This window comes from Athene noctua, chromosome 2 (genome assembly GCF_965140245.1).
Source record: "Athene noctua chromosome 2, bAthNoc1.hap1.1, whole genome shotgun sequence".
NCBI classification, from domain to species: Eukaryota; Metazoa; Chordata; class Aves; order Strigiformes; family Strigidae; genus Athene; species Athene noctua.
In genome coordinates this window covers 95,134,189-95,151,511 of record NC_134038.1, presented here as the reverse complement: position 1 = coordinate 95,151,511, position 17,323 = coordinate 95,134,189, and the positions used below count along the sequence as shown (strand labels likewise).

Sequence of the window (17,323 nt, the reverse complement as noted above, 5' to 3'; positions counted from 1 at the left end):
TAAAAAAAACCCAGGCTTTGGTCTGGGTACGCCTGCCTGATTGCTTCAGAAGGGCACTGTGCAACGAGGACAGCTGCCTCCCAAGTCACACCACTCAGCTTTCAGTAAGAAAGTATCAAAGGTGATGCAAGCACAGGGAGGCAGCAAAGGCACAATGCCTGCAGGGTTATCCACGCGTGACTGACAGCCTGCAGAGAACAGATAGCTCAACTTGCTTCCACACTGTGAAGGCAGCATGGGTCTTTGAATTGCCATTCCTCCTCCTCCAAGAATCTGTTTGGATCACATCACTGCTCTGGAACAAACTGAACTAGACTGTATGCAGCATGAGGCGAGGGAGTAAGAACCCATGAACAAATCAATGCGAGCTTAAGAACAGGTTAGACCTGCACAGGTAAAGGATTTTAACATGCACAAGTGTTAAACTCCTTCTTTCCCATTGAGAAACCCATGGCATATATTCTGTTCAAACAATTCCACCATGTAATTACAAAACCACCCTCATAGTTAATACCATATATATATAAATAAAGGATTTTTAATTCTAAAAAAAGAAAAAGGATGATGACTAAATAATCGACAAACCACCCCTCTCCCCAAGACAAAGCTGGTTTTATTTGCCTTTCTTCATTTTTGCCGTTTTTTCTTTCCGTTTCTTCACATGCTTTGGGATTTTGTTTTTTCTCTTCTCTCTTTGGGCTTCTTTAACCATCTTTTTCCTTTCCTATAAAGGATGAAATACCATTCGTTTAAAGCCAGAAAGAATAAGAGATTTTAAGCAGGTCAGTCAATTGTTATATTAACAAGTTAATTAACACAGTACATAAAAATGCGGTTAAGAGGAAGAAATAAAAAAGAAAATCAACAGGAACAGTGAGGGAAAAGGAAAAAGGAAGTATAGGTCAGGGGTGGAGCTAAAAGATGCACACTGGTAATGACAAGGCAAAATTCAAACTAGTTAAAACCTGAGTTTCATGCAACCTTTGAAGAAAGGGAACAAGAGAAGCTCTGAACTCATGCTATTTACACCTAAGATTACAACAGGATGACTGATCTAGGTTCTCTGCTACTCACAGGGCTAGAGTGTTTCTATACATCCTGCAAAAATACTGATCCAATAACTGTAACTCAGACCAAGCTGGATCATCATCAGGATTGGCAAGAAAGGGTGCTATGCTACTGCAGTACACTTTAATTTGTGTCAGACAGTGAAGAGATTGCATTCAACTGGAAAATGAAATGTCAGCATAATGGGGTGGGTGGTGGAAGCAATTGCTGCTAATCAGTTGTTCAACCTACAGCTGAACACACAGGTTACCTAAAAGCTCATCTTACACAAAAAGAAGTCCAAATGAAAACCTATCCATAAGCATGAGAAGCGATCAAGACTTCCCTGCTTCACATCTGAAAGACAGCAGCTCTGGATTGGTAGAAAGTATCTAGTAGACCACTGCATTTTTATTTGACAGATATGGAATGTATTACCTTATCTTTCCTAAGAAGGAAAAAAACTAGGAAGAAAAAAAGCAAACCCCCCAATCTTGAACCCCTTAAGCCCAGCAAGTTTCATCCTTCTTTTGCACAGCACCTAAAAGGCTGACAAAAGGCTCTTATCCATGGGTGATACTCTGAGGAAGAGCCTCACCAAAACAGAACATAGCTGTTCTGCAGTCTGGAAAATGAAACCTTAAAAAAATCCCAAACCATAATCCCTTTGTATGACTGCATTACATCTCTTGCCCACAGCAAAGCTAGCCAGTCTGTACTAATGATACTGCAAAAGCCACTGTGATACAAACATTGTCATCAGGTCTCCAGTTCTATAGATCAAGTGGTCTCAGTTCCCTGGGAAAAAGGAGGTTAATCAGCGACCACGACCACAAACCTGAACACCAAAGCTTGGAAGAGTAGCCGGAAGCACTGAAGAACTGCCCAGGCTTCCTAAATTCTGCTTTGTGTAGCCTTAGAATTTCCTGCAGAGATCTCTTCTAGCTTTGTCTAGGCTACAGAGGGCTATGTTACAGGTTCCTCTACAGAAAAACATAATTAATAAAGCAATCATAACAGAACTCACATTCCCTCCTCTCATTCTCCAAAACAGGAAAAGTCCATAGCTTGTTTCAGACAAGTAGCAGCAAGAACCACTCAGAACTAAGTTTAGATTTTTTCCTGTCACATAGGCAGAGGTAGGAAAAATAAACAATTCCTGGCCAGCTGACCTTTTTGTCCATGCTGACTTCAGCAGGTTTGTCTTTGGGATGTACAGATTCTTTACAGCCCGATTCAGAGTCCTCTGAGCTGCTATCATCATCATCATCAGAGTCTGTTTCTGACTCGTCTGCCTTCTTTTCAAGAAGTGCAGGAATCTGCAAGATGTATTAAGAGAGAATTATACCAACCCAAAATGAAGAAACCTGATGACAATATACACACACATAAAACAAAACAGAATCAGCTGCAAAGAAACCCTTGAGCTAGCTTGTGCTATCTCCTTTACTACAGCCATCACCAAGGCTTAAGAAAAAGAATGGAAGTAATCCAAACTAAGAACAAGGAACCTCCAATGTACAACACAGAAACTTTTAGGTCAGGGCTCACAGCACAGCTGTATTTGCACTCCCAAACTAACTTCCAGAAGTTAAACAGTGATTTGCTAAGATATGTGGAAGCCAGTTTTTAATTTGGATCATACCCAAATCTACCTTGGGGGCACTGTACGTAGGCTTTATTGCAAATGGAAATATCTATGCTAGAAAACTCACTTATTCTTAGGTCTTGAGACTGTGCCACAGTCTGGTCCCATCCATATTTATATTTCCATTTTAAAACAGAGTCCACGCCACTGCCAGATAACATTTACAAAGGAATGAGGGAGAAACCACACAGGGCTTCTGCCTTGAATTATATTACTACAGACTGATCTGTACCCAACTTCTTATCCAACATACTTTACACAAGTGTCACTATCAAGTACTTCAGATAGAGTAAGACATAATATCTTACACCTTACACTGAAGGGTTGTCCTTTACAGAGTAATTACAGCAAAGCTACCCTGAACATATCAAAACTTATAGTCATGCTACAATTTAAATCAACTACATGTTCCATAATTGGAAAACATCTTCCCTCCTCTCCACCTTGGAGATCTCATGGCCACAGCAAGAATTGTTGCTTCATTCTCAAGCAAGCCAGCATCAGCCACAGTGCAGGGAAACAATTCATGTGGTGTGCAGACACACTGTCATGCCAACCTATCCCAGACATAAATGGCTACTCTGCAGACAAGAGGCTTCTTCCATGGTGTCAGCTGCAAGATGAGACATTCTCTGTAGTCCTTCTAAGCACTTTTCTGAAAATGGCTGAAATGAAGGATTTAAAAAAAATATCGTCTCACCTTCTGAACACCAGACAAGTCCTTCTTCAGTCCTGTCACAGTCTGGTAGAGAATCTACACCCAGGGAGAAAGAAAATTATATTATCAAAATATGAATATTAAATCATTGTGCTAGAGAAAATTATCATCTCAAAAACCCCATAATATTAGCATTAGTACTAACCAGATGATTTTAAACTATGACCCTAGATTCAGTACTCCACACCTTGGTAACAAGGCTTCTGTTTTTGTTTGTTGCTATCAGTTTGCAGTAAGAAGAATTCTTATTCTCTCCCTGGTTTTGCAGTGCCTCAGCATGTCTACTCACATTATCTTGTTGAACATTCAATGCCATATCCTCCTCCTTCAACTTCATCATTATATCCACATCTCTCTCGTAGTTTTTAACTTCGGTCAAAGTTCGAGGTATGTAAGCCTTCTTAAACACCTAGTAAAAGAAAACATAGACTTACTGGTTTATATACAGTTTCATGATGTTCTTCCTTCCTAATTAAGCATCCTTAAGAGAATAATCGTGAAGGATTTCACGGCTCAGAATTACTAAAAATGAACATGGCAGTCATCCACTACCATCTGAACCACAGTGTATCTTTCTTTTTTTCAGGAGCAGACTTAACATGCAACCTACGCATTATTGATAGATCATGACTAATAAGGCTCCTTCCTAAGCATGACTACCACCAGGCCACTTACAAACTTCTCCAATCCTTCCAACTTCCTCTTAACCTAGTTGAGTCCTAAGGTTTTGTATTCTAAGGATTTTCTCTAATGTTTTTATGGGGATGTTTACAATGCCTTCAGGAGGCAATTCTGTTGAAATGCACTGTTAGAACTTAATCTCTTTATATAATACCAACTGCTTCAACCTACAGTCCAAGTCAAAAAAGTTTCCTGCAGCAGTATAGTACAGTAAAACCTAACTGCAGTATCAACAACATACTTAAAAATCTGTCATGCAGTCTTTTTGAAACAGTCCTCCAGCAAACTTATGTCAGTACCAGATCAGAGTGAAGTATTTTACTTCTCTTTTTCATGGTATGAATTCAATCCCACCACAAATTCAGCAGGCTTTATGATCATAACTGCTAGATTAAGTGCTGTGCAAAGGGCAGAGGTCCCCACCTCCACAGAGCTTGCCCTTAATCAGCTCTACTCTTTTGTGAAGGAAGTGACATGAACTAGCCGTAGCAGCATGGTCTAAGAGAAAAAGACTGAACTTAGACGCTACTAAACTATCTCTCTTACTGGACAGTACTTTTATATGAGCAAAGGAATAACTGGTTTGCAAAAAAAGATGGGCTTGAAACAAAACACTAGCATCAGAAGTTGAGTTGTATGCTGGGGATATCTTAGAAAAAAAAAAAAAAAAAAAAAAATCTTTTCTTAGGCAAGCTTGAGCCAGAAGCAGTTATTAAGACCTGCAGAGCTCCTCCAAGAGAAAAAGAAAAGTCTTTGATAAATCAAGTACTATTGACTCCAAAGATAAACATGACATGAACCAGACAAATCTAGTCTCACTGATACAAATTCTGCTCAACATAGTTGTTTTTTTGTTTTAGTGTTGTTTTGTTTGTTTGGGTTTTTTAAACTCACCTGTAACAGACACATAAGACTAAAATAGAAATTGCTTCATCTTTCTATCAAGCCTTTCCAGAATGTTAGCATTTTTCAGTAATGGTCTTTAATGGCTTTACTTAATGTAAAAGCAAGGGTGAGAAACAATAGATGCAAGAACTGAATTAGACTGGGACTGGAGCTAGATAGGCTGTCTGGTCACTGCATGTATCCGAATATCCTGCTTCTGTATCACTGGTCCAAAATCCACTGGCATAATCATTTTTTTTTCTTAACTGAACCTGAACTGGAAGATACATCAAGGAACCTAGCTACAAGCAAACATACTGGTTTAGGAAACGGGAGTAGCTGCCTTCTAACAACTTATCATTGTCAGCTTTTACATGTGGCATCCCTTAATACTTCACATCTCAACTAGTTCAAGACATCTCAGCATCACAATGTATTACTTATCAGCTGTACATTTTGCCAAATAAAACGGAATGTTTTTCACTGTTTAGAAGAGGCAAGGTTAATATTCATTTCATAGCAGGAACAAAAATCCTCACTTACTTCCTCATCCACTTTATCTTGACTGGATCTTTCCTCCTCTGTTCTTTTTGATGCTATTTCCATTGCCTAAAGAAATATAAAATAATACAAAGTTACACTCTTTAGAATCACATCACTTAATCCAACTAACCATTTTCATCTGTGTTTCTCCCCGTACTCCACACTGCCACTCACAAATACTCCAGCTTTCCCGATGGCAATGCCTTGAGTGACACCTAATGGTAACCAACATTTCTGCGAAGCACACTTGTAACTGCCGATCTGCTGTGTTAAGAGGGAAAACACACTCGCTGCTCCTCCCAGACCAAATTACGGCAGGCCCAGCATGGCTACGGGACATAACAGCACAAGGAGGATACAGTGAGCAGCGCTCAGTCCTGGAACATGGCTCTTCTCACGCACATGGGCAAGCCAGGGGAGCACAAATAAGAGGAACCATGTAGAACAGTTCTGTCTCATTCAATCTCCAGTGTGACACAAAGTACACAACATCTGGAAATCCCCATGCTGTACTGGTATTTGGACCACACTTAGTCTCTGCCTCATGGTCTTGACCAGGAACGACACATCAAATCTCCACTCTGAGCATGGCATATGTGGCCCTCATTTCTCTTGCGTCAACTTAAAAAGCCTTCCCCCTCTCTCCCATTTTAAAGAATCATCCAGCTGGGAGCAGAGGACTGGCAGCTAGAGATGAAACACATGGGTGCTGCTAGCAGCACTGAGTAAGTTTACTTCCTCCTAGAATCAGTGTGATCTGCCAGCTGCTATAGTTGGCCAGCAATACTGTGTACCTTGCAGTAACGCTGCCCTGAGTCATTCCCTTCCTCCCTCAGCCCACCCTGCTGAAATCTGTATTCTTAACCCCATTCTCTATACAAGCATGGTTATATTTCTGCAGAGTTTCTCCTTACCAAAAAGAAAGCACTAGTTTAAAGCATTCTGGTTTTAGTAGCGCCTGAAACAGACATTTGAGTTTTCATGATTAGACTTTTTGAGAAAATGTAGAATGAAAGCGTGTTATCCTATAATGGTATAAATGGAAAAGACCTGTACATATTTTTGAAGCACTAGCATATCATAATGTCATGTACCAGCTTCCTTCAATAGCAGGATGTAGAATAAATGAGAAGAAGGAGCTTGAACTATATCTGATTTTATTGTTTAAGTCTTCCTACATAAGCAACAAGGCCACGAGGTCTTACCTTAGACAGATAGTCATCAATATTCTGGCTGGTGATAGAAGGATCAGTAATAAACTCAAACAGCTCTCTCACGGTCATCACCGCAACATTGTGCTTCTGGAAAAAGTCTACCAGGAAACAAAGGCAGAGTCAAAAAATGTAGGTAATTACATGTAATATATGCAGCTGCGACGCTGAGTGACAGCCAATGGCCCTGACGACTTGGGAAAGTCTCAGCAGCATGTACTGCATCATACTGGGTTTAGCTATCTGATGACTCTTGGCCCTCTGAAATAAAACTGTTCATCTTCCAGATGCAACAAATACCAAAAGGAGAATAACTGGATAAGCATAAAAGCCAAATCAATTTCAGCAGGATCCAGACTTAATGGAGTAAGGCCTAAGTAAACAATATAAGAGAGATGTAGTATTTGCAATGACTAAGATGAAAAGTGTATTTCAAAGAATAAGGAATGGAGAATTCAGACTTTTGCCAAAGAGAAACAGAAGTATCCACTGAAACACAGTACAGACTAATTATGATCCACCTAAAAGGGAAGACACATTAACATAGTAGAACTTTCCTCAATACTACATTCAGAATTGGTTTCTTGAGACAAGTATAACCAAATTCTGAGGCTGTACTTTCTGTACTGAAAAACAGCAGTGAAAGACATGGAGGACTGCTTAATAAGTGTTTCCTACTAATGTTTTCAGAAGATCTCTCACCATGAAAAACTAATCATAGAAAGAACAACAAAAAAAATTACTTTGGAGGCAGCTCTCTGCCCAAGGAACCCTAAGCCTTGCAATGCTCACAGCTAGGGCTGTCTCTGTAGCCTTGAAGGAGGAACACACAGAGAAAGCTGCAGTGACAGGTAACAAACCAACCAACCACACCAAAAACACTGCAACTAACTGAGACACCAGAATATCTAGGGAGAACAAGCCAAGAGACATGAAAAAAGAGCAAGGGTGCAAGTACCTCAGCCAGAAAGGAGTTATTAGAAATCCATGAACAGAAAAGGACTAAGTAAAAACTAGCATACTGGGTATCAAATACACATAGCATCAAAACACACACAATTCTTTTTCCACAAACTTTGAAAAGTCTCAGCAAAATTAGAAAAAGCCAATCTGAAAAGGGGGAGGAAAAGCAGCCTGCAGCGACAGATTTCTCGTCCACAGAGAGAAACACAGCCTACCAGGAGGTGTGTATCTGTTAAACAACACTCATACTCACACATGAAGACCAAATTTTCAAAAGAAAAATGCCATGAAGGTACCTTGTTTATTAGAATATTACGACGATAACATCTCTAAGAAATTACTCTATGCCTTGATCCTCTCAGCTGACCTGGACACGTGCAGGGAACTTCATAACATATGGCAAACTTCTTGACAGCTGAGGAATTCCAGACATGGATTTTGCTCACAGAAGGAAACATATCAGTATGCCTGTGCAGTCCCTTTAAGTAAGGGTAGGTGCTGCTGCAGACTGGGACTGCTCTCTAATCAACCTGGGACTGATCTCAGATCTATTGTAAACCTAAGATACAGCGAGATGACTCATTTTGGCCAGATGATTTCTAGCAAAGTAGGCTGTACTCTTCTGAACTCAGCACAGTACACTGCTCCACAAAGAAGACATGAGAACCTAGGAGAGGGGGTATTTTAACAGCAATTTGACAGCTTCTACAGTTATACCTTAAAGAACATAGGTGAACAGATTTCACCTTCCTAAATAAATCAGCTACCAGAACAAGAGCTGAAGCACAGCCCACTCACCGTTAACGTTGGCACAATCCTTTCTCAGGAACTCCAGCGCATGCGGGTGGTCATGCTCCACGGCCTGAGACACATCAATGATGTACACGTCCCCACTGTGGTACCTGCAAAAAACCACACGGAGCTGCACTAACTGCACACCAGTGTTATATGGGAGATTACTGAGGGGCAGGAAGAAAGAATCAGCAAACAATCTTAATTTATTTCTCTAGCATATACCTCATATATTCAGGCCAGAGTGACTTTTTTGGGGTCAATCCCTTCCCTCCTTTACACAAGCTGTATTATTAAACTTCAAAAAAATAGTCTTCTCATGAACACAAAAAGCAGTGTTATGAGAGGAAGAAAAAGGAAAAAAAGAAGTGACACCTTACTAATTTTTTCTCTAGTTGAGGCTTTTTTTGTTTGTTTGTGACGGGAGTTTGGTGGGGGTTTTTTTTCTTTGTTTGGGTTTTTGTTTGGTTTTTTGCTTATGTGTTTGGGTTTTTTTTTAAACAAAGAAAGCTCAGATCTGGGTTAAAAGCTACATAATTAATTATGTAAATTACAAAAGCCAGTTACAAAAAGGACCTCACCCATCCCTCAAAGATAGATTAGCACTCTCACATAGAGGTTGCCAATGCATACATTTTAGATGTTACATTTTAGATGTCACAATTCAGACTAAAGTTTAAAAACATACAGCATATTAAATTCACTGAGATCTGCATGAACAAGTCTGGCATCTTGGTACATTCTTCTCATGTACTGGATGATTTGCAGGTACAGCTCCCGGACTTTGGAGTCAGATAACTGAGCATTCTTCAGCAGAGGAGCAGGCCTTGAAATTACAACACAAATAACAGAAAGTGAGTACTACTTCCTTCTTCATACCAGCTGCAAATGCTTTAATTCCTGTACTTTATCCTTCCATTCACTGTCAAGCAAGTCAGCAAGAGCAGCCAAGTGCACAGAGCCAGCATGAAGGGCAGCAAAGCTTGGTATATGCTTGCCAAAGACACTGGAGCTCTGTTTCCTAAGTGAGTTGATTTGGACCATGCTACATTAATGTTTTTAGTACAACATGATGAGTGATCCTCATGTATGATTAGCAAGCCTTTCCAGGCTTCATCTCTGGTTAAGCCACTTGATGACACAACTGAGGCTTCAGAATAATGCAGACTGTAGTAGTAGCTGTCAAGTGTCTGGGTATCCTACAAGTCACATGCACATGGAAGAGCAACATGTTCATTTTACAGGCCTAAAGTAACTAGGTAAATTCAGAGGTTTTGTTTGCTTTTAATAAACCTTTGTGGAAAGCTATTAATAAAAAAAATATTTTCTTTTCTAAGGATACTTACCTATCACCTTTACCAATAAAGCCCATGACAAGCACATGACTTCTCAGCATAATTGGCTCTGGGCAAGGTATTTGGGCTGTATTCAACCTGTAACACAAGAACAAAGCCACAGAAAAATAAAACTAAACTCTAACTCTACTGTTTGCATTGGACTAGTGCCTATAGGAGCTCTGTTGCTTTAAACATAATACACAATAAGAGTTCTTCTACTCAGGAAACTCTCACTTGTGAAAAACAGCTAGGAAATGAATACAAAAAGCCACAACCATTCTGGCTCTGACACTTCTCTAAGCATTCCTGTCCTGGACAAAGAATCTTTACACAGTTCAGGTTAATCCTAGATTAACCTGTAACACACAGTGTGCTGTTACTCAGCAGCAGCTATTTCTAACTTCTCCTCACTTTTCAGTCATGTCAGAGTTCAGACATTGAAGAGCTTAGAGAATGAGCACCATGACAAAGATATCTTTATTCCTCCCTCCCCTTTCTTTTCTCTCCCACATGGAAGCTTAAGATACATTCCTGAACGCTCCAGAGACCCTAAAAGGTAGCGATAGCCACAGTCTAGCAACAGAAGTGAACCTCCTATAAACTTAAAGTCTGTTACCTTTGCATGCTGAAATGAAAACTGGAAGAATTACCTTATTAAATTCCTCATCTCTTTTTCAGCCCATGTCTTCACCATTTTTCTTGGATTGCCTTTGCAATATCCATGACGAAACCTTTAAATAAAGAAATCAAAACCAAGGACTCTTATCCAATCAATGCAGTATTAGCACTGGTGATTTTACCACCTTTCAAACAACCCCTCTGTCCCAGTAAAACCAGGCAGAAGTCAAACTCACCTGAATTCACCACTCACATACTTATCCCGATCTTTAAACATCAGAATAGAGGTTTTGTAAATCTTTATTGCTCTGTTCTCTCCATTTGCAGTACTGGCATGATATACATTAGCCTATCAGATTACAAAGGAAAGAAATAACATTAAAGAAAAACTCTTTAAGCCAACATGACCTTTTCTCTTCTTCAGTTTCTGACACCTGGAAAAGATCTGATCTCACCTCAGCCCATATGCATCACCCAGCTGAGTGACACTGCACATAAAGGCAATCTCTTTTTTCTACCACAGGCAGCTTACAGAAGTATCTAAGACTGCATGACAACACACAGAGAACAAAAACAACAGTACACAAGAAAACTCCACCTCATCCACATTTTGGAGACTGAAACAAGCCCTGTGTGCAAGGTTAATTTGAGCCTGTGTGCTATTTAGGCCCTAAAGCATGGCCCAAATCTCTCACATTGACACCTCTACACAGGACGGAAGTATGCCTTTAATAAGCATCCAAGGACTTGGAAGAAAACCGGATCAGCCTAGGGACTAGGCATTCTCAAAACGATTTATGAATTTACTTGGATATTGTGGTCTGGTTTTAATTATCTGCAACGTTACTGGATAGCAACAGCACATGAACATGCTAGTTTTGTAAAAGCAATGGTTTAATAGTATTTCAAACAGAATTTTGTTACACCATTTAGATACTCTCATGCCTGCTGACATGTGGAGCTCATCTGATCAGCATGCAAGAGAGTCTCATATGTAGAACTACCTGGGTTTGTACATTTTCTCAGGGACTGTTTAATATTGTGTGTACACATACCCTTTCCAAAATTTCAGCTGTAACACATAATTAACAAGATCCACAAATTTAAGATAACACTTCAGTATTCTGAGAAATCTTTCATACTTGGGGAAACTTGTTTCCCTTAACATAAGTTGAATTTTATCTTAAGGTAACTTCCTACCAAGCAAGCAACACAAACGAAAAACAGTAGTATTAAACCCAAGTATTTCAAACATCTGAGCACCATAAAGTTTCCTAGCTTGCTGAGAAAAAGACTGTTATGTCATTTGTAATAAAACTTACTTCTTTCCCTGTGCTGATGCAGCCATTGATTTCTGATATGACACCTCTAGTTAGCATCTTGAACAGAATCATTCGGGTCCTTGGATCCAACACCTCAAATTTAATACAGAAAAGTCACCACAACTGCTGTCTCTGAAGAAACCTAGTAACACTGTTCAGCCTTAGTACCATATTAAAGGATCCATAGCATCAGACTATTCTTAAGGATCAAATGATGACCCAAGCAGGAACCACTCTGAATTTTGCCATGATTCTAGCACGATACTTCACTTTTTCTTTCAACATGATTACTTTTTTTAAGCTAGGCATATATCCTTGAGCTAGCTCCAGAAGAGGAGACATAAGAGAATGATTTCCCACCCACAATTGCACTAAGTGTGTTCAAATAAGGCTTCTCTTGAGAAACAGTTATCACAACTGAAATAGAGCAGCTATGTGGCCTTGGGCCAGTCTTGCTACAGAAACAAAACGAAAAAAGCAAACCCAGCATTTTTATTGTTCTTTGGAATTTAACAGAAGCTTAAGATGGAATTCTGCATTGCATCTATGATCAAATCACAATGCTACGCACAAAAATGAGCTCCAAAATGTTTATGGAAGCAAGCAGAACCTTCATACAAGAAAGAAACATAGAGAAACAACAGGTCTCCACAGGACAACCAGGAAAACAGAATTTCAAGGCAAAACTTGTTGCTACAGTATCCATTTTAATACTGACTCCAAATTCCACATTCTTTATTCCCATCAAAAGAGAAATTTAATGAATTAAGGACTTACCTGTTCTACTGTTGCTCTGTCTGACTTGTCTTTGACTCGATACCTAGCAGAAGTGAAAATAAATGATACAATACCACATACAGACTCAGCACTTTGACAGAGTAAAACACAACATTCTGTATTCATTATTAAAGATAAGATGACAGCCTCAAGAAGTAAGGCTTTCAGTTCGTACAAAAGCAAAAGTTTCTCCTGCAGGCAGGGGGGGAAAAACAAAATGAAACAAAAAAAGAAATCTATAAACATCAGTGCCCTTCACTTGTATAGATATCTTCTTGTCTTCACTGAATTATGCTTATTCAGGAGAAAACAATATCGGTCTTAACAACTTCGGGGTACAAGCTGCAGGCTTAAAAAAAATTTAAAAATAAGTACCTTTCCCTCACCAAATCATCAGGAGGAACCTTCAAAAGGCTTCCAATACCTTTTTAGACCAACTGTTTAAGGACCTCTGTTTAGAAAAAAAGAGTATCAGAGATAAAATAGTCTTTTCTAGTGGAATGACACCTGTCACTTCTGTCTTACTACACCAATACAGTCAGATGTGCTACCAGCAGCAGTGACAAAAGAATCAAAACTTTGGAATGATTTAGGCAACTGATTCATAAATCAAAAAGTTTAAGACCAAAAGGCAAACTGCATGCAGACGACTTACAAATTTTGGTTTTCTTAATAAATTTATTTAAAACTCAGGATCACACTACGAAATAAGAACTACTCTTCTGGGTTCAAATTATTTAAATGAAAATAGAACCATGAGTAATACTCACATGTCTGCTTCCTTCTGTCTAGACTTTTCTGTGACTCTGTTTATAACAGAGTCATCAAAATTTAGCTTATCTGAAAAAGACGTAGAAGTATTGAAAAAAAAAACCAAAATCCAAAGAAATTTCCTATGTTTGGAATTGCTCCTGTAATTCTGCTGCCAGCTGAAATGCCACAACACAATGTTAAACACACGTGGAGCTTTCTGACAAGCACAGAAACTTAGCTACATACCAGAGTTAACCCAGCTCTCCACTCTGCCTACGTTTCAAAGCAGGACTATAAGGCAACAACACAGATGAGTGAGACAGTCCCACAGGCTTGGAGATGTAATGCCATCCCGAAGTAATGCCTTTTGGATAACATCTCACCAGGACATTTGCCTGCCCTTCTCTTATCACAATCAAATACCATTTTTCTGAACAAAATAAGCAACAGCTTCCAGTATTCTCTTCCCATGATGTATTTAAAATGGCATTTTATTAACTGCTAAATGTGTAAAAGCTGCTGTATTTGGCTACATACATCAGCACCACTCTTTCAAACCTCCATTTTTAGAACCACTTTGTTATAAAGGAAACCACAGCCTCTGTTTACTACCCTGTCAAAAGGCCCCAGTCACAGCTACACCTAGCCTAACGGGCTGAGCTGAACAGCTATTTCCATCACATGGTAAACATCAAACTACAGCAGCTAGGACAGCAGCCTCTTCACATATCACACAAACTCTACACCTGTGAAATAACTTTGCATAATGTACCACCCTAACATTACAGGGGACTGCAATTGTCTAGAAAATTCAGCTGTGGTGGCAACTTTGGGAGTGACCAACATCATCACAACAAACAGCTGACACCCTCCCTCCAGCCAAACAGCTTGCTCCTACTGAAGCTAGGGAAGAAATATTTTATGTGGTCTGGCAAAGTCAAGAGGAAGGTAAAAAAAAGAAAAAAACCACACCACAAGAAAAAAAACCAGCCTTGTGGCTCTGAAGGGGGAGAGAAAGGGGTATGACAGCTGATTAACGGAGACTAAAGGCAATCTGAAGTACGCAAAAGCCATTTTTTAATCTGTCTGCCAACAGATAACTGCCATTCCAGTGAGTTCTGGCTTAAAATAAGCAGAATTAGTCTGAGAATGTCACATGTCACAGAGCGGTATCTGTTTTCATAAAAGAAGACAATGCAATTATACTCACCTAAATTAATTTTATGCTCAAATTTCCTTAAAGCCTTGTCTGTAGGGGTAGACATTTTTGCTGAATAGCAACTAGGGGTCTGTCTATTTGCCTGAAACAAAGGATTTGTTAATATAAGTTGCCTTCTCTAAACAGCCCTTTGAAATACAGAGAATATCATTGGAAAAGTCAGCTTAAATACCTATGCTTAGAGCTATTAAAAAAACATAAAGGGTGAGGAAATGGATATGGATTAACATCAGATTTTACTTAAGAAAAGAAAACACAGGTCACACATCAGTTAGAATTCAAAAAAGTGCCCCAATTCAGGTGTATTTTAAGTCTGGGAATTGAGCTGCAAGTCTCTCATTTTAACACTTTTTCTGTCTGTAGAAGGAAGGGAAATAGCAGACAGTAACACAGAGAAAAATGAGAGAAAAAAATTAGAAGGTAATGAATAGGAAAAACTTTCAAAGATGCTATCTTTTCTTACAGGTAGTCTTCTCCAAACACAGTATCTGAACACGACTTCACCAACATTGGACAGCACAAACCTCTAAAGACAAGAATAAATTACCCAGGACAAACGCTGTGAGTCAGACACAGTATGCCACGATCAGCACCACTCTAATTTAATTCAACTATTCTGTTATGTTGGTATCAGTAAGAAAAAAGGTTTTAAACCTTCAGTGTCCAAGTTGAGGGTCAGAAGGATGCTAGTTCTTGGATCACGTGCGCTCTGCGTTCTCCACAATGCCAGAGTTTCTATGCTAACAGCATACACTCTAATCCACTTCTAACACTTCCCTCCATCTCCTATGCTTTCTTTTGTCTCCTTCACTATCAGTCCAAAACAATCTGTTTCACCCTAGGAGTGACAAGCGGGTACAGTCTCAAAATTAAATAGAAAGGATGGGAAAATGCACAAAACCACAGAGGACGAATTTCAAAAAGTAAGCAACATCAGCAGATTGGGGTGGGCAATTAAAGATGAGAAAGGAACAGAAGGAAAACTGCAGTGACAAAAAGAATCCAGAGATCGGGTTTGAGACAAGGAAATCAAGCAGAGTTCTGGCTACAACATACATACACACATGGCACGGCAGAGGAACAGACTCAAAGGAAGAGGATTCTCTCCAGGAAAAATTTCCGTTTCATTACGCATAATACTAACAAAGAACAACGCCTTCAGGTTAGCCCCAATTGCTCTTGGGCATCCCTGATGTTTACAAAATAGCCTTCAACATACCTGTGGATTGCATCCACCAGCAGCATTGTGGCGCTTTGTGAGTCTTCCCACCTCATCATCCCAGTCCCAGTCTTCATCTTCCTCTTCATGATCATCGTCATCATCACCATCTCCTTCCTCTGTGCTAACTTCTTTGTACATGTACGACTGGCAGTTCCCAGTGACCTCATCTTCTTTAGCTGTTTCCGTGTCTTGTGTAAATTCACTTTAAAAAAAAAAAAAAAGATATCTATATAACTACAAATGATTGTTACAGTCATCAAAAAACCAATACATTTATCCTAACAACTAATTTCACAAGGTTAGCTCTCCATGAGATGTTTCTCACTTCACCTGCCTTTAAGCAAGCATATACGAGAACGTCACTGCCTTTAAAGGATGGATTACGTTTATCTTCTTCACCATATCAGTGCTGCCTTCTAACTTGTTCTGCAGTTACACATATTTGGATCCCTCTGAGTCCAATCAGAGGAACACACCAGAGCAGACCAGCTGGCTCCTTCACCAGAGATGAACCCATCTGCTTGTTGCCACAGTAGATTTCCACCTGACAAGGTATCTATCACACAAAATCTCATCAGAGGCAGACTGCCAACCTGCTGGTAACTCAGTGCACCAGCACAACCTACATGAAAAAAAGTGAAACCTAAAAAAGAATCTGTGGGAGAAATTAAGCCTTTTGACTTACTCATGGCTTGATGTCTGTCGTATGTCACATTTTTCTGACAGAACAAATACGTCCCAAAGCAGATTTTCTGCCAGCATTTGACATTTAATTAAATGAATCGTAAACTGGAGAGAAAAATCCATAAGGCAAGACAATTCTTTATTCACTCCTCACTAAAGACAAGAAGCTCTAGGCTTTTGGCGCAACAAAACAGTGTTTTAATTCCAAAGGAATCAAAGTTACTCACTGTCCTAAGCAACTCACCATTCTCTTACGCGGTTTCACATGTTCAGTTACAATCAAACAACACAAAGGTAAAACCGCCTCGACCACCCCGGGTCTGTAGCGGTGAAGCAGAAATCGCCAAGAGCTAAAAAGCCGAGAGAGTACACGCAGCCTTTTCTCACGCGTTCTGGTTTAACCCTGCAGCACGGCCGCCCTGCCCCGCCGTTGTTCGCCGCGCCTCCAGCCCCGCTGCCGGGTGCCGTGCAGGACTGCTCGCCTCTCCGCTCGCCGCTTCTTGACGCACCCGAACCACCCCTCGCGGGGACCTGCGGGAACCGCTCGGCACCCGCGGCCAGCCGACCCGACCAGCCGACCCGCCCGGCCTCGCCTCACGCCGGCGCAGGGCGCCACCAGAGGCCTGGCCCCCCCGAGCGGTTCACACCCGGCCCCTCGCCACCTCCTACCCCTCGGAGCACTCCGCATCGTCAAACTGCCCGGGCACGGCCTGGCTCATCGCCAGCGCCCGGTAATCCATGGCGGGAGGGACGGATGGCGGGAGGGACGGATGGAGGGAGGCGACCGGACGGCACAAGAGGCCCCAGCAGCTCCCACGGGGACCGACGGCGTCGTGCGCCTGCGCGGCCGTTCAACGGAGGGGGGCGGGACCCGCCTCCGGCCCCGCCCGCTGCTCAGGTTCC

At 40.6% G+C, this 17,323-nt stretch overlaps 1 protein-coding gene across 1 annotated transcript; it reads right to left on the bottom strand.

Moving 5' to 3' along the window:
- Positions 1–595: 595 nt before the first annotated feature.
- RIOK1 (RIO kinase 1) lies at positions 596–17,221 on the bottom strand. Its single transcript, XM_074899644.1, has 17 exons — positions 17,090–17,221; positions 15,734–15,938; positions 14,506–14,596; positions 13,313–13,382; positions 12,543–12,585; positions 11,766–11,858; positions 10,680–10,792; positions 10,476–10,556; positions 9,835–9,921; positions 9,177–9,314; positions 8,495–8,598; positions 6,728–6,834; positions 5,523–5,588; positions 3,703–3,822; positions 3,396–3,449; positions 2,220–2,366; positions 596–724 (listed from the first exon to the last, which is right to left on the bottom strand). Exons 1-17 carry the CDS (start codon positions 17,158–17,160, stop codon positions 614–616), a joined length of 1,701 nt encoding a protein of 566 aa, XP_074755745.1. The 5' UTR covers positions 17,161–17,221; the 3' UTR covers positions 596–613.
- Positions 17,222–17,323: the final 102 nt, after the last annotated feature.

Excerpts from the sequence above, each read along its gene's own strand:
- RIOK1 (XM_074899644.1), bottom strand. The coding sequence starts at position 17,160 with ATGGATTACCGGGCGCTGGCGATGAGCCAGGCCGTGCCCGGGCAGTTT. Across the intron at positions 11,859-12,542 it reads ACAGAGCAACAGTAGAACAG|GTGTTGGATCCAAGGACCCG; the intron begins GTAAGTCCTTAA and ends ATTAAATTTGAG. Across the intron at positions 3,450-3,702 it reads TGAATGTTCAACAAGATAAT|ATTCTCTACCAGACTGTGAC; the intron begins GTGAGTAGACAT and ends CCCTGGGTGTAG.